At 40.2% G+C, this 25,819-nt stretch overlaps 4 protein-coding genes across 5 annotated transcripts in view; 1 reads left to right on the top strand and 3 right to left on the bottom strand.

Annotated features, from left to right (window-relative positions):
* The window catches only part of LOC123967290 (zinc finger protein 385C-like), a 611,432-nt gene that overhangs the window by 512,151 nt on the left and 73,462 nt on the right, over positions 1-25,819 (bottom strand). The gene's annotated exons all lie outside the window — the stretch shown is intronic.
* Positions 6,443-8,831, bottom strand: fzd2 (frizzled class receptor 2). The gene has a single exon (XM_046034388.1). The coding sequence runs from the start codon at positions 8,652-8,654 to the stop codon at positions 7,020-7,022; it is 1,635 nt and encodes a 544-aa protein (XP_045890344.1). The 5' UTR covers positions 8,655-8,831; the 3' UTR covers positions 6,443-7,019.
* moto (minamoto) lies at positions 10,049-18,370 on the top strand. 2 transcript variants are annotated; one of them, XM_046034312.1, is made up of 8 exons: positions 10,049-10,178; positions 10,486-10,594; positions 10,929-11,101; positions 13,073-13,177; positions 13,311-14,835; positions 15,807-15,941; positions 16,730-16,907; positions 16,985-18,370. In XM_046034312.1, exons 2-8 carry the CDS (start codon positions 10,532-10,534, stop codon positions 17,173-17,175), a joined length of 2,370 nt encoding a protein of 789 aa, XP_045890268.1. In that variant the 5' UTR covers positions 10,049-10,178; positions 10,486-10,531; the 3' UTR covers positions 17,176-18,370. The 2 variants fall into 2 exon arrangements, with proteins under 2 accessions (XP_045890268.1, XP_045890276.1); XM_046034320.1 differs by having other exon boundaries at positions 10,160-10,178; positions 10,491-10,594.
* Positions 18,362-21,695, bottom strand: ccdc43 (coiled-coil domain containing 43). Its single transcript, XM_046034533.1, has 5 exons — positions 21,495-21,695; positions 20,566-20,659; positions 19,658-19,793; positions 19,406-19,458; positions 18,362-19,185 (listed from the first exon to the last, which is right to left on the bottom strand). Exons 1-5 carry the CDS (start codon positions 21,666-21,668, stop codon positions 18,998-19,000), a joined length of 645 nt encoding a protein of 214 aa, XP_045890489.1. The 5' UTR covers positions 21,669-21,695; the 3' UTR covers positions 18,362-18,997.

Genomic DNA, 25,819 nt, shown 5'->3' with positions numbered 1-25,819 from the left:
ATCTGAAAATGGGCATTTTGTAATTTTGTTGAGTGAGTTTCCATTAGTATTTGAGTCTAGCACAATTAATCTTTTTGAGTAGATTTCCCTCAGGATATAAGTTGTGCACAATTACATTTATTGAGTAAAGAATAAGTGGAATTTAATTTTAATAATGTTTTTAAAAATGTATTAAATTTAATTAAGGTTTACTCAAAAATATTACCACTACTTTGTTTGAGGTAATCAGTTTCCACAAATATTTTGAGTATTCTGAACTTATTCGGGTTTACAGTGTACTTAAGCAAAAGATCGGTACTTCTCCTACCACTTCACCATATACATTTTCTACTCACTGCTTTCACCGCTAGCAGAGTTGTGGCTTTAAGAACCTACTGACATTTTGTGCTTACTTTATAAAGCAATACACAAATGCAACTTTTCAGTGAGAATATTATGAAGCTTCCAAGGCGCCGTGAAAAATGTAACACTTGTACACAAGTTACACAATGTAACCAGTGACCCCGGACTTCGCCTGCTGGCCATACCACCACTCACTATTCCCACAGAAGTGGATGTGTTTCTGCACACAAGGGCCTTCCTTTGGGAAATAATGGACTGTCAAAGTAAAACTCATCCAGCTTTTATACAAAGAACTTACGCATGGTCACTAACAGGACACCAAATAACTGAGTATTTTATTGTTGAGGGACCATTTCATTATATTTTATTTGTGTGATTAATTTGTGTGTTCACAAAAGGTGTGTAGGCTACTGTAGTGTAGTATCCTATATGTGCCAAAACAGCAGGGGGCGTTGTTTACCATAACAATATTAACATCAGCTATTTCTGTAATCAGATCTTTGAATGTCAAGTTTAAAACTCCAAATGTTGATTTTAGAATAAAATCTCAGTTCAGATCACATTTCACTGTGAGTGTTTTTACATTTCCTGACTTGTACATAAAGTTGCATAAATACCATCCCTCCCATCAGGATTTCTTGTACCTTATAATTTGTCTTCCCTGCGGCTTAAATAGCAAACCAGCTCTGTAGAGGTGTCTTTAAATGCTGACCCCGTTGCGCAAAAGGTCCTGTTGTTTTTCGCTCTGTTGGTTTCACACATTGACCATGACTGTCTGGCCCAGCAGTCCTTGGGGCATTCCAGGCTGATGGTTCAACGTGTGGTGGGAGCCACTACAACTGAAAAAAAAACACAGGATGCAAAGGAAAACCACAAAACTCCTGAATATCTAAAGGAAGTAACTAATGTGCATAAATGAGGCATGCTGGCCTTCCTGCTATTTCATAAATTGAGAGACTGGAATAATACAATTTTATCTTGTTTGCACGCAGGTCTTAGACACTACACATTCGGGGTTTGATATGCCAGTGGCAAAACAGTTGTACAGTAGTTCCTGTTTTTAAATTGAACTGTAAAGATCCTTCAAAAATACATTACACAGGATTAAAGTACCACCCAGCCAGATACAATTTTTAATAACCTTACCAAATCTTTTATTCTCTTTTATCTTTACTTCTGTTACATTAGTGAACAGGCTTGGTAGTTCTTTTTCCATGAGAGAGAGCATTTTTGAGCATTTGTGCGTCCATGTGTTACACTTCTACTCCCACCTTTGCGATGAGGCCCCTCCACCACTCTGTTGTTAGTGAGGGCCCACATGGAAGCGATTACACTGTGCAGAGAGTGAAATTACAGAGAGAACCTACAGAACTGGAGCCCTCCTATAACTCACTCATTCACTTGGTTTTACACACATGAACACAAGCTCAGAGGCACATACAGCCAAGTGAACACACAGAGAGACAGATGGGCACACACTCGCTCACACGGGAGCTCTGCAGCCACCTTGCCTGAAGCTGTTCATTTCCACTGCTGGCTCTGTTGGGACAAGGCTGCACTGTGCTTCCCTCCCTGCCTACCCTATGAGTGGGACGGGGCCAGGGCTGTAAATTCCTCAAAAAGAGCTGTTAAGAGTGCCTCCATTAAAACGGTGAGGGCCGGTGCTCGCCAGAGAGGAGCCGACTCAATAAGTCATCGTTGAAGCCTGAGGCCTTGCTGGGGCCCACGGGAGTTTAGCCATAGACGAGATTAGAGCTCTCTCGTCCTGTTTAATACACCTTGTTTACCTGAAGATGCAGGTGCTCCGAGTGTTGCACTATTGCAATAATGCGCCAATAAGAAAGATTTTACTGGCTTGTAATGTAACTGCAGGGGATTGATTGATTCATCAATTACAAGCTCAGTGATTACTTCCACAGCTGCTTAACTGTGTGGCTTTTAAGACTCACTTTTTAGCCCCTGCTACATAGGAACAAACCGTCCTTTGGCCCATTGTTATTTCAAGAAATTATAATCTCTTACTTCCAACTACTACTAGGTTGCAGGTCCAACTGTTTTGAAATAGAAATCACAAAAAGATGCCATTATATCTGCTGATAATGCACGTCACAACTCAAAATATGGCACAATATGTGTAATTCATTGTAAAGGTATGTACTCAGTGGTGGACAACATACTCTAGATTCATTACAAGACACATGGACACTATGAAAAATGACACATCCACCAGAATGCTTTGGGCTACCACTGTAGACATACTCTAAAAGGTGATCTATCTCTGTAGCTTCATGTATCAGAACCATAGATATTGTTACACTAAACTCTTGTGCAGGGGGTTTGGATGAAAATATACCCAGATAATAACATTTTAACCAATAAACACTGCGACAAAAAAACTTTCAATCAATGTATTAAACTGAAAAGTTAAAATACAAGGACATAAAATAGTAGCCTGAAACACTTCATCCCTCATTGTGTGATCTTTTGCTACTTGCACCATCACCCGAAAGTTTATGACAGTGGCATGGCTGTGTACACACTGTGGTGTCTGGATACACATTAACCATTCCCTTCCCTCCTCACACACTCCTCCCAATCAAGCCCATTATTATCCCAGGCGTGCTGCAGGCTCCCAAAATATCTGTCACGCAGCTGTCGGCACCTCTGCTCAGCATCTGGAGAGGCTCTGAGGCACTCTCTCACTTCCAACCCTAATACCATATTCAGAGCACCCTCGCCCTGAAGGTCATGGGGACAAAAACACCCCTAACATCAGTCAGCATTGACTGGTCTGTTGTGTTTGTATTCTTGTCAAAGCCACCCGAGTGGTCTGTGCACTTAAGAGCAATAAAATCCCAGGCAAATGCTATGCATGAGGCATGAAAGTGAGCCACTAAGAATGTAAAGATATAAATCTTGGTGGGCCAAACACCTTGTCACAATTTCTACTTTATTTACAAATGCTGCAACGATGTAGCCCAGATGTTGATCTGATTACTTAAGCAATAATGTATGATATGCTGTGTTCAGTGGTTTAAGAATGTCTGGACATCATGTACAGCATGATGCAAACCTATAAGGGACCAGGAGGACAAATCATCATACTTATATTTAAAGAAATAAAATCCAAAAGATATATTTTTTTTGTACCAGTGATGTTAGTTTTTGCCGAACAATGCAGTTCTTCAACAGCACAAACAACAATGGCTGCTGAGGAGCAGTACTTTTATATGTTCTGATAAATTAAACAGTCAAACATTTTTCAGGCATCATATCTTTCAGTGAAAAACACGGCTCTGAATTTAAGAAGAGTAAGGCGGATGTCATGTTAAAAAATTATTTTAGTGGACATGAGATAAATGGACAAAAAAGCAGGACGCCTCCTCTTGGTGACTGTCAGGACCAGTATTTATGGCTGGAGGCCCTGAATCAAAGTCAGAAACTGAAATGCACATTTAAGCCTTCAGTCTCCTGCCAACTTGTTACGCTCCATCCCACTCACAGTGGCTGCCTCTGAAAGCAATGATAGGAGGAGAAAGAACATATTGCACTTCCTGTTGAGATTTCAAGGGACAGCAAGACAGATAGATATAGTATGTGCTCTGGTAACTCTCAGCTGCTCTCCTATGGTTTCGGATAATGTATGACTGCAACTGATCTAGTGTTAGCCTTGAGACCACGAGTTCTTGAGTTTGTGCCAAGATTTGATTAGAAACAGTCCTACTACATGTCTGGGTAGGTTTTTTTTCTTTTTCCCTTCTCCCACATTTTTCTCTTTTCATCAGTCCTGATTTCCTTTGTCTGATTTTAAGCCCCTTCATGACTGATATAATTCTTATACAGTAAAAATAAGTTACTGGTACATTTGCACAAACATGAACAATAGCTCCCCACTTACAGTGAGAACACTGGCGCTTGTGACTAACAACATGATCCTTTTCTGACATGTCAAGGCCTTCTTCCAATAAGAGCGACATCATAATATCAACTCAAGGAGCATTCTTCCTGTCTTACCCCCAATCCTTGGCTTGTCCCTTCTTGCCTTCAAGCGAGCAGAAAACGTCTGCATGCAAGACTAACATGAGAGATGGTTGCTGCTGAAAAAATGGGCACCAGCTTTGAAGACAAAAGAATCCACACTATAGAGCCTACCACCTCTTGTGCAGTTAATATAAACAAGTTTGATACATCAAGTTTGTCACAGTGTTTTATAATAAAACTGAACGTCCTTCATTCCCAACATTTTTCTGCATGTATAGAAAAGGTCTACCTGGTAAAGTCTACGTAAAAGTTCCCGAGATGGGTCGTGCAACATACACATCAAGATTTACTTAGAAAAGATTACTAAAAAGCTTTTTCCCCTCTGGCATGAGTTAAATGCACAGAATCTGATTACATTTAGTTTTCACGTTCTGAAATATTCACAAAATCAGTCACGTCTATCCTCATTTGAATCTTCCTTTTCTTCCTTTCTTTGTTGTTCTCCCCTGGAGTAAGACAAAAGCAACCAAATCATACTGAATTTTCCATCACGCTCTCCAAACCCCTCCTCCCCTATACCCTAAAACAAGCTCAGTGTCTACCACCAGCACCCCGCCCCATGCCGCTTCTCTTCTCTCTTCGTTCGTTTCTCTGCCTCACTGCAAAGCCAAACAAGCCAGCCATTAAGTTGAGTTAAGCGCAGGAAGTGGGCCTTCGGGCCAGGCGGCAATGTTTACAAGGAGCTAGTCAGGTTTCAGCGGTGCTTTGAAGTGAGCAGCACACAGGAGACTGTCTGTCACTAGGCAAAGGCCCAGCACCGCTCCACTGACTCACCCGCATTCCCCCCATTCATCTGAGCAGAGAGAGGGAAGAAGGGTAGAGGCTGAGGGGGTGTTAGAGGGTAGATTTATGGTTTTCCCCCCTCAGAGTATCTGTTCCTACCTTTAATCACTCTCACCTGTCTGTTATTACAACCCTTCTTTATTCAATTCCAGATAAGGACATAAAAACGACAAACTTCAACTTGTCCAACAGGTCATGAGATATAAGAGAGGTCCATTTGTAAGGCTCTGCTCATGGTAAACTCATGTCAGTAATTGTACTGTAACCTACAGAGATACAGCTTGATATAGTGATTATGGGTTCTATATTATGTGCCCCTCTAAAACTTTGCAGTAAAAATATGAACACACACAAAGTACTGTATGTGCGTGCAATTCTCAAACGCCTGCTTCTAGCCCAGAGCCTCTGCTCTGAGGCAAGAGGATCGGTTTTCTCCAACACACCCATCTACTTCATGACATCACCGCAGACGAGGTTCAGTTTCAGCCATGCATGGCTTGGGGGATTCCAACTTGGCACGGAGCACAGTGGCTCCAGAGAAGTAACACTATATAGCAAAGCTGAACACCTTGTTTTCCCTTCGCCAAACAGGCAGGCAGGAACATTTTCACACCTTACAACAGCACTGACTTTTCATGCCAGATGAATCCTGTTGATTTAACCGAACCCTCTCCAACAACAGGCAAAAAAAAAGTTTCTTGTTTTGTTTTGCACTTGAAGTCGATGTTAGTATACGTGTATGAGGAAGGCCTCCGCATTCTTACAGGTTGGCAGCAGATTCTCAAGACACAAAACATTTAGATGTGAAATATTTCAGAATATATTGACAATTTGTGGGATAAGAGATTAACAGGAGAGGTGTGTTCAATTGACAGTCTCATATATAAACTCAGTCCTTGCATATCCCTGAGGGTTACAGTCATGTGTAAGAAGCAAAATCCAATTATCTTCTACTGTTGCCTGCCAGTCTAAGGAAACAGATGTTTAGGTGTGACACAACCCGCACGCCCTTGAGAAAACAACATGGCGGTTCTTTTATCAAAGAAAATAACTTGCTATGAAGACACTATTTAATTGTTAAAGAATACTGAACATAAGGAAGGGCAAAAAAATAATCAATACTGTTTGTCCCCCTTGAACTAGGCATTTAAAATTAAGCATTTGATTAATAGGTTTTTGACGATATCTGCATATTTTGCCGTCTCAGCACATGTTTTTGTTTAAAGAGGAGTGACAATGCAGTGGGCTAAAACAAACAAGTTTTTTTGATATCCTGAACTGTAAACATTCTTTTAATCCATAAAAAATTTAAAACCAACAATTAATAAAAAAGGCGCATGACTACATCTACGGTGGCATTTCTTACAGTGCAAACGTAAAGCAGGTACACTAGCAGATAAGGAAAAGTATTTACTTTCTTTAAATACAAATATATAATTTCATGTTTTTACAAATACTATTTACAATTTCATTTATGAAATGTTAGAATAGAATAATAAACTGCCATTCTTCCACACCTCATTCCCCCACTCCCTATGTTCTTGGCTGCTGGATCATCACTTCCTTTGAGTTTGAGGTGGCTTTAAGAAAAGAGAAGGGGAGGGGAGCATTTCAGCACATGGCATCCATCGCCATGCTTGTTATTTGTTCAGACAGTCAGGTTCAGTTCTTGTTTATCCAGCTTGCCCTTTTGTCAAACTCTGACCCTCAGTTTTGCATGCAGGCTATTAAGCTGAGGCGAATACAAATGCTGTAAGAACATATAGCTGCTAACTGTGCAACTTACCTATCACATGAAAAACAGGTATTAATGCACAACATTAGTCCCAGCAACATTTAGATGTCCCTTTATTCTAGACAGTGGTCTCTCCATGTTTGCCATTTGTCAGCCTACTGTAGAACTTACGCCAGGAGTGGAGCGTCTTTCCGGACCAGATCCAGAAACCAGAAGTGATACCCACAATCAGTGTCATCAGGTACTTGATCATGTAGACAGTGAAGTCTGGAGTCATGCGGGGCCCACTCTGTATAGGGCAGGGGATGGCCAAGCCCCTGCAGTTATGGCTGACCCAGCTGCGCTCCCAGTGGGGGCGGAAGGCCTGCTCATAGAAGAAGCAGGCAATAACAATGGTTGCAGGGACGGTGTAGAGTACGCTGAATACCCCAATCCGCACCATCAGTCGCTCCAGCTTCTCTGTCTTGGTGCCATCGTGTTTCATGATGGTGCGGATTCGGAACAGTGACACAAAGCCGGCCAGCAAAAAAGAGGTACCGATGAAGAGATAAATGAAGAGTGGGGCCAACACAAAGCCTCGTAGAGGGTCCAGGTTGCTGAGACTGACAAAGCAGACGCCGCTAAGCACGTCACCCTCGATCTGCCCGATGGCCAGGATGCTGATGGTCTTAACGGCTGGCACTGCCCAGGCTGCCAGGTGAAAATACTGAGAGTTGGCCTCAATTGCCTCATGGCCCCACTTCATACCTGCTGCCAGGAACCAGGTGAGAGACAGGATCACCCACCAGATGGAGCTGGCCATGCTGAAGAAATAGAGCATCATGAATAGGATGGTGCAACCTTCCTTTTTGGTGCCTTGGACGATGGTTTTATAACCATCTGGGCTGAAGCTGTCGTTGCACACCACTCTGTCCCCCAGGAAGTAGCCAGCTATGTAGGCGATGGAGACCATTGTGTAGCAGCCAGAGAGGAAGATGATGGGCCGCTCAGGGTATCTGAAGCGCTGCATGTCAACTAAATAGGTGGTTACTGTGAATAATGTAGATGCACAACAAAGCACAGACCAAACAAGAATCCATATGCGGGAGAAATGAATCTCTTTGTCACTGAAAAACATATTCCCACCGCTCCTTGATGGGTCACATGGAGCTGCACAATCCTTCTCATCTAAAAACTTATAATTTACATATGGGGGTACTTTGAGAACAGGCGGGCAACGAAAAGGCCTCTCATGTGTGGAGACCGCGGACATGTCCTGGGTCCCCGGGACAGAAATGATGGGTGGGACAGTGGCGGTGGAGGAATCGTTTTGGCCCACACAGAGTCCGTCTCCCAACACAGGGAAGTTCTCGCAGCGCAGTCGGTCCGGCCACTGGAAGCCGAACTTGTTCATGAGAGCCTCGCAGCCCTGCTTGGCTCTCTCGCAGATTGACCTGCAGGGAGGAATGGCCTTCTCCAAAACCGTGCACACAGGCGCATACATGGAGCAAAGGAAGAATTTCAACTCCGGCGAGCACTGTACCTTTACAAGAGGGTAAAACTGGTGCACCTCGAGCCCTGCGTCCTCCTGGTTGTAATGGCCGACTAAATTTGGCATGATGGTTTGGTTATAGGCAATATCCGTGCACAGAGGTATTGAAATCGGCTGACAAAATCCATGCTCCGGGACGACTATTCCACTGTCCCCTTGATACTGGGCTGATATCAGCAGAGGCAGCAGGAGTGCAACAGAGCAGGACTTCCACAAAGTCATCTTCCCAAGTTTAAAACAACAATTTTAGTCCGATTAACTTGCTCTAAATTTGTTTTGTTATGTATCATCAATTATCTAATTTGCACAATATTACGAGCAAAACTAACTAAAAGGAAAAACTGCAGTGGTAAAGACCTGGACGCTTCTCTCTTAGTGCTTGTCTCCGCTTTGCATTGAAAACACTGATAGCTGACTTTTTTCTTTTCCTCAACTCCGATTCTTTCACAGTTGTCAAGGTAGCCACAATAAGAAATATCACTGCCGGTAATACCTTTCAAAATAAAGTTCTATTTGACGAAAATTAGTTATTTGTACAAGCTTATTTGTAGCCAACAATGTCAGCAGCTTTATTGTCAAGTAGGTTTACAGATACAAGGAATTTGCTTTGGTGAAAGGTACCAGCATAGCACAAATAGGTAATATAATAAATAAACGACTGATATGTAGGCCTAACCAATAACTATTGGTTGCAGGCTACCAAAATTAAAATGTAGGCCTATGTAATTTCAGTTTAATAATAGTAATAATAATATGTAGTAATAATAATAATAATACTAATAATAATAATAATACATAATAAGAATAATGTATTAAAATTATATAAATTGCATTCATCCATCCAGTCCATATTACATTAATATCAAACAGTATACAACAAATTAAATACAGCATCAGATTCATATTCAATTGGAATGGACTGCATTGATATTATCCAATTTTGTTAAAAGGCAATGGTTTTATTAAGTTTTGTATAGCCCAAGTGAATGCTTTTATTTTGAAGGTAATATCGCTTGTATACTACATAAGTATTTTGGTAATTTTGTCACACTTGACTCCACAGCTGGATTGCGTGGCCCAGTAGATGCGTCCAAATAGACTTTCAAGTTCCACTTCGAGGAGGAGGAGGTAGACTTCCCACCTAGTGTACTTTATTGTCCATGCAATGTTCGTACTCCACAACAAAATTGGGACTAATTTGGTACTTTGTAAATAACTCTTGAATTAAATGGAATTGAAATAAATTTTATTTGAACAAAATCTACTTAAATGATCTAATTTAAGTAGCTAAACAGGACTAAACTGAATAAATATTTAATATAGCAATAATGCAATAATTACATTGCAAAGGAAAGTCAATAAAGTAAAATTAATAAAAAAAATGTAATTTGAAAAGAGAAAGCACAATATAGTAACAATAATAACAACAATAAAAAACATAAATAATAATCAGCAATGAGTGCATATTAAAATTTCATTTAATTTATGCCATTTATACTATATTGATAAACTCCGGTCCACCTGTGTGTCCATGCTACAACACTACGGCAGAGAGAGTGACACCAGATGTTGCTAGGTGCTTGTTTCTTCTCTTGATTGGACTAAAAATAGATCTTCTCAGCCAATGTGCGCTCAGGTCGCGAGGGCCACATCGAACTTGGGGGGGCACGCGAGCACTTGAGGCTAATGTACTTACACTGAAGAAAACTGTTGACTCCAAAAGCTCCCGTTATTTAACTTATACAGGTAGGTTCGTGTTTTAACCATATAACTTGGTTTGTTTAATGTTAGGCGAAGTTAGCCAAATTTGCCTGGCGGGGAAGCAGTTGTAATAATTCTGGCGTAAGTTTAACGTTAGTCCTAATTAGCCAGAGTCGACAGCTTGCTAACGTTACTAGCTTAATCTACTAACTTAACGGCTAAGTTAAGTTAGGTAGTTGATTTTCTTCCTCTGAAATTGCAGTTAGCTAGCAAATAATTTGTATTTGAGCTAAAACCTCTGTCACGCAAGGTTATATCAAATATTAACAATGAGTACTTTGTGTTTTGCCAGATCAGTAATGAAGTAAAGAATCAGGTAAAGTTCAAGGAAGTTCAGAATGGCATTTGATGGGCACCAGAACACATTTACAAATTCACTCTTTCCCACATACCAGCGTCAGGTAAGCTATATAATTTTAGGGTCATAGCTATGGTATATCGATGTCTTGAAAATTGCGTTTTGTCTGACCAACAGTCCCCAAAATATAAAATTTACAATGATATATATAACTAAAAGAGCAGTAAATTCGTACTATTGAATTCACTGTTTCATTATCAAAATAGTCACTAAGTCATTATCGATCAATTGATTAATTAACTAATAATTTCAAGTTCTGCATTTGTGTTTTTAAATAGTTTAAAGCTTGTGTGGTACCTACAGCAGTTGTTTCAATAAGTGAATGATCTGCTCAGGTGAGCTTCAGATTGATTAACTTTAGCTTCCCTCTCTTTCAGGCTAGTGTAAATGTAGCAGGTGGAAACAAAGGTAGTGTGGCATTGCCTTTCGTTTCCATGCCTAGCGTCTCATTGCAGGAACAGGACACGGCATCCTACATGCCCTGGTCCCACAGTGCTCATGATGATCCATTTGGCCTTATCAGTTGTGGCCAGAGCAGCATTAAAAGCAGGTATTCACTTTTAACTATAATGTTCAGGTGTGTGATTCTTCATCTTTGCACTATCCCACATGTAGTTCAGTAGTGTTAGGCAATCGCACTACTCTTTTGTCCAATCAATATACAGTGGGGCCAAAAAGTATTTAGTCAGCCACTGATTGTGCAAGTTCTCCTACTTAGAAAGATGAGAGATGTCTGTAATTTTCATCATAGGTACACTTCAACTATGAGAGACAAAATGAGAAAAAACTAATCCAGGAAATCAAATGTACGATTTTTAAAGAATTTATTTGTAAAGTATGGTGGAAAATAAGTATTTGGTCCCCCACAAACAAGCAAGATTTCTGGCTCTCACAGACCTGTAATTTCTTTAAGAAGCTCTTCTGTCCTCCACTCGTTACCTGTATTAATGGCACCTGTTTGAACTCGTTATCTGTATAAAAGACACCTGTCCACAGCCTCAAACAGTCAGGCTCCAAATTCAACCATGGCCAAGACCAAAGAGCTGTCGAAGGACACCAGGAAGAAAATTGTCGACCTGCACCAGGCTGGAAGAGTGAATCTACAATAGGCAAGCAGGTTGGTGTGAACAAATCAACTGTGGGAGTAATTTTAAGAAAATGGAAGACCTACAAGACCATTGATAATCTCCCTCGGTCTGAGGCTCCACGCAAGATCTCATCCCGTGGGGTCAAAATGATCATGAGAACGTTGAGCAAAATTCCCAGAACTACACGGAGGGACCTGATGAATGACCTGTAGAGAGCTGGGACCAAAGTAACAAAGGCTACCATCAGTAATACACTACACTGAGAGGGACTCAAATCCTGCAGTGCCAGGTGTGTCCCCCTGCTTAGAAGTTTGCCAGAGAGCATATGGATGATCCAGAAGAGGATTGGGAGAATATCATGTGGTCAGATGAAACCAAAATAGAACTTTTTGGTAAAAACTCAACTTGTCATGTTTGGAAGAAGAATGCAGAGTTGCATGGGGGAGGAAACGTCATGCTTTAGGGCTGTTTTTCTTCAAAGGGGACAGGAAAACTGATCTGTGTGAAGAATGAACGGGGCCATGTATTGTGAGATTTTAAGCCAAAACCTCCTTCCATCAGTGAGAGCCTTGAAGATGGAACGTGGCTGAGTTTTCCAGCATTACAATGATCCCAAACACACCGCTCGGGCAATGAAGGAGTGGCTCCGTTAAAAAGCATTTCAAGGTCCTGGAGTGGCCTAGCCAGTCTCAGACCTCAACCCCATAGAAAATTTGTGGAGGGAGTTGAGAGTCCATGTTGCCCAGCGACAGCCCCAAAACATCACTGCTCTAGAGATCTGCATGGAGGAATGGGCCAAAATACCAGCTAGGGTGTGTGCAAACCTGGGGAAGACTTACAAGAAACGTTTGACCTCTGTCATTGCACCAAAGGTTATGTCTCAAAAGTATTGAGTTGAACTTTTTTTTTTTTTTTTTTTTTGACCAAATACTTATTTTTCCACCATAATTTACAAATAAATAACTTAAAAATCCTACAATGTGACTTCCTGGATTTTTTTTTTTTTTTTTTTTTTTTAAATAATTTTTTTTTTTTTCTCATAGTTGAAGTGTACCTATGATGAAAATTACAGACCTCCATCTTTCTGAGTAGGAGAACTTGCACAATCAGTGGCTGACTAAATACTTTTTGGCCCCACTGTAAATATTGTGCATTTTCTTATTTTATAGTTTTATGTTAATTCTATATTGTATGATTCTTGACCTTCAGTACTTGCTTAAACTTTGTCACCAAAGCAAATTCCGTTGTATGTGTAAAACTACTTGGCAACAAAGCTGTTTCTAATTTACTTAAATGTACTTGATGCCCGTCTTATTGTGGAAGAAATGTTTTCAAAAAGTTGTCAGCCATACTGTTTAATGAATGTTTTCACAGGGGGGGGGAAAAGAGAAATTAGAGTTCAGTAATTTAGAGGTTTTTCTTTTCCTTTTAAGGAAACCCACTGATAATCCTGATTGTGACGGGGAGACTGATCTACAGGGTCTAGTGTCAAATATCTTGGATGAAGCAGATTCACAAGACCACTACTACAGTGAACGGTATGGCAAGGTTTAAGGCATTCACATTGAATGTTTCGTATGTATTGTATGATTTATTGCTGTGACACCAAAGAGTTTAACAACCCAAAAGATTTATTATAACATTAAAGGTGATCTTCAATTCTTTTTCTAGGAGCCTACCCACATGTAATCCTGTCTGGTCTCCAAAGACCTTGAGAGAAGAACTGCTACAGTATTTTCAATCAGAGGGTAAAACGCAACAAAATCCTAACTTTCCTCCACACTATGTATCCTGTGAGGCTTTAAGTAAAGCGCAGGGACTGTCAGTGGACAAAGATGTTGAAGAGTTTAGTCAACAGTCCAAAGGCTTTGCTACCAATCAGCAATGGCTTTTTAACGGAGACGGGGACAGCTACACCCTTCGTCCTCAGAAACCGCCACCAGGTCTACCAATACCCAATATGGGAAACACCTGCCTGTCACAGATGCAACAAAGCAAATATGCCAACACGTCAGCTGATAGAGAAAGAGGGAATAGTCAGCCTTTGAATAATTTCCCTGACCTCATTGATGTCTTTAGACCTCAAACAGAAATGAAGAGCCCATGCTTTCATCCATATTATGAAGACCACACCACCCAGAGCAGCCCAAAGCCCATCAGTAATGAGCAGTATGTGCCACAAAACATTAATCAATTGGTCAGCAGTTTTCAGTCGTTCATGGCTGGTGAGCATGATAGCTTATGTCGTGGTGACTTTCCAAACATGCACAGGCAGACAGTGGGCATGCACCATGAAGACAGCATGGTTGAACAATGGAAAATCTCCAGTCCTGCAATGTCAACACAAAGTACTCCTGTAGTGTGGACCCAAAAACAGCTGGTGACAGAATTTGGGACAGTGCAGACGGAAAGAAATGGAGGAGTGAGGAAACAGACGTTTAAGCATGATGCCTTTCAAGATCTACCTGGTTTCGGCCCTCAAAACACAGAGTACTTCCAGCCAACAAAACCATTCTCTGCATCTTTAAACCTCCCAAACCAATACCAGAGCAAGATGACCATGCACAGAGAGAAACCTTCACTTCCCTTTAAAATGAGCATGAACCAGTATCCAAAGCATTACATCCAGCAGGAGCCGATACAGAGCAAGTTCAAGCCACAGATGCAGAAAGAAAAGATGAGGATGCATATGCCTGGCTTTCTGGGAGAAGGTTTCTCTACAAGACCCCTAACCAACGCTAATATGAGAGGGGGAGACATGAAACAGGCCCTCTCACATAACCCGTATGTTGACCACCTGGGGAGCATGCAGTCTCAGAGATTTGATGAAGAAACCACCATGGTGAGTGCAGGGAATAAACAGCAGCTCATGCCTCTCATGTATCCTGTAAATGACCACAGACGACACTCCAGCGTGCCCATCAACTCCTCTAACTTCAGTTCAAGATCCACGCTGCCCTATGGAAGTGGTGTTCCTGGCATGGACGTGGGAGATATGTCAGCGAATGAGTGTGCCGCTTTCAACTCCTATGCCAGTGACATGATGACCCGCAGAGGAGAGAGCACTTATCATGGCATGGGCTCAACCATGACAATGTCAATGGTGATGAATCAAGGAGGACCTGTGATCCAGCTTTACTTCTACCTGGACGAGTGTTATGAGCAGTGGAGGTGTTTGGAGAAGGAGAGAAAGAGGGTATGTTTTTGAAATCTGATTTTGTCTAGTTTAGAACAGTATTGGGCAATGGCTATATGGTTAATTCATTTGTTATCAAAACATCACAAACTGAGTATTTTCTTTGAGCTATTCAACAGTCAAACACATCTATCAACTTTAGGTGTACTACTTTTAATGTGGCCTGTCTCCACTATAGAGCTGTGTCTGACAGCTTCTCAGAAGCCCGAGCCCGTCTGGAGCCCGTTTTTTTTATTTTTTTTACTACTAGCCTATACTACTGTTGCAGCCATTTAAACATTTTTGACTAGCTGAGGCAGGCTGCTGCTGCTTGCAACAGTATGCTGAAAAACAAATAATAACTAACAAAAACAGGTTGTCTTACCTTACACCTGGCTATGTATCATAAATGAAGGCTTCACCACAAAACATGGCCTATCCCAAACAATGAGACAGCCTCCTAACACTACAGCCAGAAGCACAGTCTGTGTGTGTCCGTGCGAGCAGACTTTGTCATGTGTCAATGTGATAGGTTATATATCATCTTCCTATCTTTTATTTTACCATCTCCAACTTCTCCTAGTTTCTTTTAATTGATGGATGTCGAAAACAAAAGTAGGAGAAGCTAAATACAGGCCCAACGCCCGGCCCACGTGTGAGCTGTGACATGGAAATTGGCTGCCAGGCCCCATCGGACTCGGGCTGAAATGCTGGGCTCTAGTCCACTATACAGTTTATGATATAAGAAAAAAATATCAATTTGGGACCAGGTATTGGAAAATATTCAATATTAGCTTGGGATCAGTGGAAAATGTATGTTAAGTTTCTCATGTGCTTTTCACATTTAATTTCAGATGAGCTCTACAAAGTTTAACATTTTAGTTCATGTTAGCTATGTGGTTGTCTACTAGACTGAAGTAAAAAAAATATATATAAATAATTTTTAAAAATGTTGCTGCTGTGCAAATGTTCTCACTTGTTTTCTATTTTAGACAGAGGTCATCCTCACCAAGACACATGCTGGAAAAAAGACTGCAGCAGTGACCAACACTGACCTACCCAAAACTCCACCAAACCCCACAAGAGTAGACCACCTCATTGTTAATCACATGAGAGAACAAGCAAGGGTGAGACCACTGAATTAATTGCTTCCATGCTGCCATCTGCAGGTGAATTTTGTCACTGCTGCCTTGTCATGTTCTGAAGGTGATATTTGTGGCTTTATTTTGCACACCCATGAGTTCTATCAAGAGAAAACGACTTCCCGTCATTAGTCTCCTGGAGGTTTGTTTAATTTTAAAGACCCAATAAGGGAAACGGTTAATCTTTTGGGGATTCTTGTTGATAAATGAACTATTTCTGTGCAGTTAGAAGGTCCAGGGTTCATATGTTGGCCTTGGTTGTTCAAATAAAACAAATCACTAATTGGCATGCGAACTAACATGTCCCAACTTAGTGGGTTTGTTTTTTTTTAGTTGTAGCTAGGTTAAAAGTTAAATTCCTTCTTTTTTTAACGATTTTATATTATTTTTAACATGTTATATGTATTTCAACTTGTTTTGGAATATTAAATGGTAACTGGTCTGTATTTGTATAGCGTCTTTCTAGTCTTTGCGACCACTCAAAGCGCTTTACACTATGTCACATTCACACACTGATGGCACAGCAGTCGGGAGCAATTTGCCCAAGGACACTTCGACATGCAGACTGGGGGAGGCGGGAACCACCGAGCTTTTGTTAAGAGGTCGCCCCATTAAGTGAATAAGCAATTTAAAAGCACACACATGGAAAAAGCATATCCACTAAGTAAAATTGCTAACGTATTGTAGCAATGTATGTAGAATGTTTTTAATAAGAAATCCATTTGTAAGATTGAGGGGGGGAATATAAGGGTGATTATGTTGGTGTGTTGCAGGTGGCAAGCCTTCTGGATAGAATGGAGTGTCTGCACAACATTTCCCTCCATATCAACATCCACACTGCACTGAACAGACATCATATGGCTATTTGCATCACCCAGGCAAGACGGAAGGAGGAGATTGCCAGCATGTCCAAACACCAGCGGCAGAGAGTTCATTTTACAGAGGACAGAGGTAACTCATATTGCAAGGGTAAACAAATGATCCTCTCCCTTAAATGCTATCTGTGCTAACTTGCTTCTGTTTCATAGACACCCTGTTGTTGGTCATTGCACTGAAGGACCTTGCTGCTACCACTAGGAAGCTCCGCACAGCCCTGTGGTGTGCTCTCCAGATGACACTACCGAAACCTGTCAATAAGCAGGACCACCATTTTAACAGGGAGGCCACACACAGAGAGAGGTGCTTCTCTCCATTTGAGGGATACTCTTTTAAGTTATGATTTAGCAGGCAACAAGCATGATTTAATTAAAACCACTTCAGAATGCCCTGATTATAAATTTCCCACAGGCAATAGGGTGATGTAAAAACAAATGTTATCTGCAAGTCTACAGTGACATTTTCCTACAACACAGTGATCACTGCATAATATGAGATGAGCAATTTGAAGCTTGACGATGGCTGCACTTTTTGGCACCCAGGAGCTTCTGTTGACTAACTTTTGTTGTGTAGGAATTGCATGAAATGTAATTTATCCTGCTGCATCTTAACTTTTTCATTTAATTAGTGTCTGTTCCAAATTAACGTGAATCTTGCTCCATCACCGTTGTATTTAAAGGCACTATTTATGTGTAAGATTTCAGTGAATTCCTCATTGTTTTACTTATTTATTTAAATGTATTGGAACCTCAGTTCTGGGTATTCCCAAGCAATAATTGAATCATAAGGGCAGTAGTTTAAAATGAACATGCTAAATATTGAAATGTTTTCTAAAATGTTCCAATTAATTTTCAGCTTCAGTTTATGTAACCTTCACATGCTGTAATCAAAAAAAAAAGTTTTATCTGTCTGTAATTTGGTAAAGTTTGAACTATCCCAAAGATACTCAAACTTCTTGTTTTAAATTTAAATGTATCAATCACATTTTCCATTAGAAACGTATATTAACAAATATCATTCCTATCAGTGAAATGTAACATAGCTAACTTAAAGTAATTCTCTGGATGCAGTTTAATATGCACATGCTAAATTATAAAATGTTTTCTGAAATGTTCCAATTAATTTAAGACCTTTTGCCTCAACACTGTATTCAGAAAACTGTTTTATCTGTAATTTGGTCAAAGGTTTGAACTGTAAGAAAAGAAACTGAGACTTTCTGAAAGTTCAGCGTTTTAGAATTTAAATGTATTAATCACACTTTTCCATCTGATTATTTTCAGATAGTACTATCAAACAGTATTCTTATCAGTGTGACCGTTTATCAGCTAGGGACAAAAGCTTGTATCCATTATAAAGCTAAGTCGAGCAGCAGTTCTTTGGAAGCATCAGTCTGTAGACATTTTCTGTATCAGTACTCCCGACTATGCTTTGTGAATATGAGCAGTTCCATTCGCTGCCATTTTAATGTTCATGTTTTGTTTTTTTTCCCTTGTTGTTCTGTAAGTGGTAATTTTAAAAATAAAGCAATCCAAATTTGATTATTTTTTATTAATTTAAAAAGATGAACCCCATTATAAACATTCAAATTATGGTACATGACATCTGAGGTAAAATTTTATCAACCTCTCCTTTATAGTTATTTTCAGACAGAAAATGCATAGACCGTAAAACTAAAACCTAAACGTATCAACAGGATATTAGTGGATCTGTGGACTGAGACGCTTTACAGGCATTCCTCCATTTGTATTATCAATCCAATTTGTGTTTTGTCATTTCAGGGATAAATGTGTCAAGGCTTAGCCAAAGCATGTTTCTGAAACAACATATTGGCAGAACTTAAACAAGCAATTTTTTAATCAACGACATAAGACTGACTCAGTCATCATCATAGAAAGATTAGGATATTTATTCCTAGACAACATCTGTCTGTCTCTACTCCTATCAGCATCCAGAAAAAAGAAACATCCATCACATTGTTCTTGATGTGTATGATGAGTTGCAGAAAGTAATAAGGATCTGGTCGAAGGGGTCTGATGAAGACATGTTCACATACTGAATGAGTCGATGCGGTTTAGCTGAAAAGAGGCAATAACTTTTCATTTGTAACAAAACCTGTAATTGTAAGTGAAAGGGTTTTCACTTACAATTTGTTCTGTCTGTTGGTTTTATCTTTTGCGTTCACCTTTTTGTGTACGCTTCTTCTCCTTCTCTTTTCTGTCTTGTTTTGCTAGTTTGTCCTTCTCACGCTGCATCTTGTCCCCTTCCTTCTTCTTCTGAGCATCTTCACGAGCCTGGTCCCGCTTTTGCTTTTGTCTGTTCAGCACCTCTTCCACGTTGGTGTTCTTAAACAGGGCTGGCACTTTCAGTGAAGGACAGCTGGATGAAAGCCAACGTAGTCTGCTAATTTACCTTTACTTCAATTTACCACTATGGAGGTCTAAATGGTAGAAACAGTGAATTGTGTAGTCAGGGTTATGAAACTATTCCATTATCTATTCATATCGCAATTAGTAACACTGAATTCCATGTGATTTTAAATAGCATCTGGTCATAAACAGCTTTAGAAAGGATACATTTATCATTTCCAGTAAAGTTATTTCCGCTTGTTTCCTCTTCTTCAGCTTCAGTGCTTTAGTCAAGGAGATAACATCTTAAGGATCATGACTGGATGTTTTCTGAAGGAAATATTCACTGGATGAGACAACATAAACCATTTGCTTTCTTACGAATATGTTCATGGATGTCAAAGAAACATTGGTAGTTAAAGTGAATCATATGGACCACTCTAGGATTACTGTCATCACAATTAGCAAAATCAAGGATATTCCTCTTCGTCGGTTACATTAGCGTATTGAGCAAGGAGGGCTTCTTTCCTTTTCTTTGACTCCTCAGACACCTCCTTGTGTTTCACCACAATCTGAGCTTGTTTTTCGATCATACTGGCGATGGCCTGGACTTCAGCTACAGAAAAGGTGTGACAGAACACAGCCAAACTGTAAATTAACCACAGTAACAATTAGTACCTTTACTTGCAATAAAAGTATGTTTTACTGTTAATATGAAGCTACTTTCACAGGAGCCACAAGGGTACCCATCTGAGGCTCCAGACAGTTTACACATGCTTATGGTTATGTACACACAGGAAACAATCTCTTTCCAGTAATAACACTGACAAAACAAACAAAATCAGTGCAAATTACTTTTTGCCATAAACACTTCCAGAACACAAAACTTTCTGCAGTCTCATTATCTGTTTTTGTTAATTTTTTTGGAGGAAATGGTAATCTCTCCCCGAGACAAAAATGCCTTGCGCTCTGCTCCAAACTCAACAAATAATAAAAATAAGAGCTACTCCCTCTGTATGTTTACCTGGTATTGAGGACAGACTCAGCAGCAAGCTGTCTTTGATGTTTAATCAAGATTTAGATGAGTTGATGAGCCTGCTGGTTTGACTTTGGACTGCTGTCTTAAAAATGCTTATATGAATTCTTATGACTGTAAAATGTTTGTGCAAGTTTGGACTGCATTGTTGTTCTTATTTTCATTGGTTTAAGGTTGCATCATAGCTATACAGTACTGTATGTGGATTTGCCAAGACAGTGCAAACCTTGATAACTGGTTCCCCCGAGAGGAGCAGAAGTTTTATTCTTACTGACGAGGTCTTTTAAGGAAAAAAATATCTTTACATTTCAATGACATTAGCAATGTGGATAAATCAAAAGTTACATAATACCATCATCAGCATCTCTTTTGGCTGCTGATCGGCTGTGGCACTCTGTCCACTGTTTGATCATCTCTTTGCAGACATCTTCCACAGTGTCCTCATCCTGCACACAAAGGACAAGTAACAATTATGTACAAGTTATATACTCAACAGCTAACCAACCAGGTAATTAAAGCCCAATACATCACACAGCCTGTTAGTATGAGATGAGGCATAGTGATGTGCTTTTCAGATAAGCCCCTACAGGACAACAACATTAATTCACTGCTGTGGTACTGTGATCCTATTTCTGGTTTGTCTACCAGAGGCTGATGCAAAGATATAATTGAGGATATGAAAACAACATATCAACAGTTTTTGCATTATGTGAGTTCAGTGAACTGTTATTACCTGTTAAGCTAATAACAGGCTAACAGTTGATAAAACAGCCAAAGCTTATCATGGCAGCTTATCCTAAATGAACACATCTATGGTTAGATATTTCAATACGGTCCCAATACGTTATTATACAGCACCACTTTCACTATAACTAACTTACACAGGTGTGCAAATGGTTAACCAATTCCCAACATGTATCTGTGCTAAACAGCACCGTGGATTAGGGGGTTCTTTACCTTAGCCGAATATGTCAAAAAAACTCTAAGGAATTAGATATTGAGTCGTATGTTGCTTGGTGCTTGCAGTGAAAGACAATTAACTAAAAGTTCCATATTTTTGAATGAGATTTGGCGTGCGAGGAGAGAACAGCTCATGTCACTGCCTGTGCTTTCTGGACCTAAGTTGAAGAAATACTGCTGTGTCTAACGTCGATATTTTGCTCCATATATGACAGATAACATAAGCGCTGTCACGTAGTACCCCGGCACAAGACAGACAGCAACACATGAAAAAAACACAGCCTTGGTGGCTGAGCGGGACATGCCGCTGTGGATATTCACCAGAAATGCGGATAAAATTCCTTGAAGCGCATCTTCTTTTTCCTCGTCGCTCTCTTCTTCTTGCAGGACCCCTAAAATGTACGCCCCATACACCTCACGGTCCACTTCTAATAAGTCCAGACGATCATTCAGCCAGCTTTCAAACTCGCCGGCGTCTGACACGGGCGCCGCCATCTTGGCCCTCTGGGGTCCTTCGTTGGCGGACGGCTGTCCTTTGTCATGGCCTGTAAAAAAAACACAAAAAACGTTCAGATCCAGGTAACTGAGCTCAGGTTGCCAGTCCTTTTGTACTAAGCTAATATACAAATGCAGCTATGATGGGTTCACTGTATAAAAGCTGAGGTTGGCAATTTATTTCAGAAGCCCTTTTGTTATATTTGTTATTCTGTCTACATCCTGATAGCAATCCATAAATCAAATGTTCTGACCTGGTTCTGACCTTTTACAATCTATGACACAAAAATTTAAAATCTGTGTCTGTGGCTATAGCAGGAGTGTTGTTGCCTACCTGCACGCAGACAATGCACATGAAAATGTCTGTGAAGGTTCTCAGTCATCCAGGTCATAGTTATTCAACAACAGTTGCCTTTGACCTCAACCTTCATTGGATTGCATGAAAATGTCGTTTTGGTGGAAAGGCATGGGAGAGGTGCGATTTTTTTAGGTTAGATACTTTAAAAAGTCTCTTTCTTGTTCTCCAGCATTGCCCACCCCCACCCCATATTTGTCTCTGTCAAGTGCCAAAGAAGGTTGAAGAGAAACTTTCATCTCTCATGAGTCTCCATGAGTCATGTTTGGTTTTTCTTAATTGTTGGCATTTCTGAAACATTGATTTGTCCAGTCATTCCATCAGTCTATGCATTATTCAACGCACTTTAATTTTCTTGTAAAAGATCATTACTCGCTCAAAACATTAGGCCATGTTTCAAAATTGTATTTCTGTAAAGATTCTCATTGAGACTATAGTCCCTCAATACGAGGTAAATGTCCTCTGCTGTAGTTTTCTCAATTTTCAACCCAAAGCTTTATAGCCTATACTCCCTGTCAAATAACATTTAAAAGGAAAGCTGTTATTGATGAATAGAGAACAAATGCCCCAATAAAACAAATTAATGTTAATTTGGAACTATACTACTTAAATTTAGTTGGAAAAAATACTGAGTGTAATGCTCTTGGCCATATGCCTCATATATATATATTTCCCCTTGACATAGACAAAAATCCTTTTGCATGGTGCAATCATCCCCTACATGTCTCTTCTGTAAAGTCCTTAATGCAGCTTGTATAATGTTCAGAAGTTGCACATATAAAATAAATTATAACTTGTAGTTATAAGTTTGTAGTCCATAAACACAGGTCTTGTCAAATGTCCATTTGAATGAAAATGGCTGTGATAACTTTGTCATGCTGCTAGCCTGGCTTGTTGAATTAGACTAATTTCAGCAGCCAGAATTTCAATCAGTGCTGAATGCTCAGCGTTGGCACTCACATACAGTAAGTGCCCTGGGATACTGCCATGAATCCCAAAGTTCTTGATTGAAAATTAATGTTCGATTGTCCCACATTTTACAGAAGTACTTTGAGCACTAGGCATGCCAGTACTGGTCTAATTGAAATGCTGATTTCAAAATAATCAGCTATTCTTTGCAAATTCAGTGGGTTGGGCTGCCAGTCAAACAGCCTTTGGCAGAACATAATCATTCAAAATACTGAAAAACTATTTGTCACAAGAGGACTTCTTTGATTATGAATTTGTATTATTGTAAACCTTTGAGAAGGTTGTTTGACTGGATCATTGGCACTGAGGTTGAGTGAAACATGTTAAGTCACTTAGGTTACATGTGTTGTAGAAAACAGTTACTACCACCTTTTGCATTAGTTGGTTCATGTGCAAATGGAGGAGCAGATGAAATACAGATGTGTTCCTGTCAAGAATAGTATAAACAAGTGTGACATTCTGCTTTTGGCCTCTGGGTGGAAGTAGAGGACACAGATTTGTTCAGTCCTCTCTTATGGTCAAGAGACAGAGGATACACCGTCTTGGATTTAATTGCATGACAGTAGTTTGGAGCTTATTTACTGTGTGATTCATTGCAAATTGCTCCATGCATGTGCATCAGTTTGTTAAAATATAGTTGTAAGGAGAGCTGTGGGGCAAGAAAATGCCTTGCCAGCTGTTTGTTTGTCCGCTTTCATTTGACACTGGGACAACAGACAACACCTCCCAGCTGTTTGAATATATTAAACAATGTTTCCATGCGAATGGCTTGATCCTGCTTCCAGAAACCACTTTGAGCATGGGAGTTCATTAGTAACCCCACCCCACACACACACATATCCCACACGCCCTATACCCCCAACGCACCTTCCCACTGCTCCTACATAATGGCTTCACACGTCGCTGGCCTTGCAGTAATGAAGTGTGAAGCTTCTGTGATGCCACAGGGAAGCTACTGTGTGGAACTGTACTCTCAGTTTTAGTGCACCACCTTCAATTCTTTACAGCCCAGATACATTTGCTCGCATATTTAGCTCACTTTGTACTTTCTTCAAGCAAAATCCAAATCAAACTAACTTTCATCAAATGCCCTTGTGAAACAAGATGGATAAGTTGGTGCACCATGCTCAGTACTTCCTACTTTTGTGCCTCTGTGCTAATTGTGTTTTGCAGATGTTTCAAATTGGACCGAAAAAGACAGACTCTGTGTCCCAGCTGCATATTATGTATTAATGCTATCCTTGAATTGAGTACCACATTGGAAAGTAATTTAAACATTTTTACTGACATTTTTTCTTCTCGGTGTGCTTCGTTTGATGTTTGAGGAGCTGATGGACATGAATGGCTCACAGTGAAAATGAAAGTGCAATGAAGGTGAGTTAATTGTATACAGTGTGCGGACATGCGAAAAGAGAGTTAAAAAAAGAGAGTGATAAACTGTTGGAAAAACATTTTTATTTGTTTCAAATTTAAAAGTTGAAGTAGTTTTCCAAAGTTGTACTTTCATTGATGTCCATTGGCGCTCACTTGCTTGTATTATTATAGGCAGTACAGAATGGTAAAGTACATTAATTTCATGTACTTTAACTGCCAAAATAGTGCCCCTGTTAACAGAGTGGTGTACAAGTTAGAGGGAAACTGCCATTGTAACAGGCTGGCGTAGTCATATTTCAAGCTGAGGGGCCCAGGGTCGATGCATAATGCCATTGCCTCTCTTAGTACTGCATAGCTTTAGGACGCCTGTCCTATTCATATTGAGGGGCTGTGGATTGATGCGAAATGACGAGGGCCGCGAGGCTGCTGAGTGGGTGGGCATCCACATGCTCCGCTCCACAGGCAACCCTTTTGCACATACACACACACACACACACACACACACTTGTCATCATGTCCCAATGCCACCAGCCTTGGAAAAGCCCTACAGTCTCAATGTGCAATGTCCTCTCTCTGTCAACATATCCTCTATCCCAACGTTAATGCGACAGAATATAACCAGAGCCCAGAACTACCAGGCAGAACAGAGCACTGAAAAACTGCATGTGTAGCAGGCATGTTTCCTCATCTTCTCTAGCAGTTTGCTGCTTCACACATGGTAGCTCGACGTGTATAAAATACACTGTTGAATAATAGGCTATGCTTTACAGATCGTAAAAGCTCTTTGAGGCAAATTTGTGATTTGTGATATTGAGCTATATAAATATAACTTACTTGAATTGAATTAGACTGTTGAAATCGTTTGATTTCTTTGGTATGCGAGTGCAGAGACCTGGATTCACACACATATCTCAGAAAATTATAAGTGAAATCAAATTAATGGCAGTGTTACAGCATGTGATATTTCATTTAATAGAATTGATAGTCCTGTTAAAGTCCTGTTAAGAGTGCATAGTGGATGACGTCAGGGATCTAACCTGTGAGACATGACGGATGGGTGGACACCAGACGAGGGACAAGTCACTGGTGCTGTTTAAAATGTTTTATTTGTAATTGTAATAATATTAATTGGTTTGTTCCATTTCTAATTGTTAATTGGCATTAAATGGCAATGTACTTATATTGTTCTATTTTTATTCCCTTTCCCTTCCCACAACTCACTCTCTCTCAGACACACATAGAGACACAGACACACTCTTACTTGCTCTCACTCTTCTTTTGGCCCCCTCCCACCCACACCTTAACAGATACATAAACTCTGTCTTTCTGTGGTTAGTAGAGAGAAATAATAAGCAAAGTGAGAGAGATAGTTTTCGTTACAGTAGTCCGTAATGTCAGTGGTATTAAGGACAGAAGTAATGTTTGGCTACTGCTGTCCGTCAATCAGTGTCAG

This window comes from Micropterus dolomieu, linkage group LG02 (genome assembly GCF_021292245.1).
Source record: "Micropterus dolomieu isolate WLL.071019.BEF.003 ecotype Adirondacks linkage group LG02, ASM2129224v1, whole genome shotgun sequence".
In the NCBI taxonomy this organism is placed as follows: domain Eukaryota; kingdom Metazoa; phylum Chordata; class Actinopteri; order Centrarchiformes; family Centrarchidae; genus Micropterus; species Micropterus dolomieu.
This window is presented reverse-complemented; position numbering and strand designations above follow the sequence as displayed.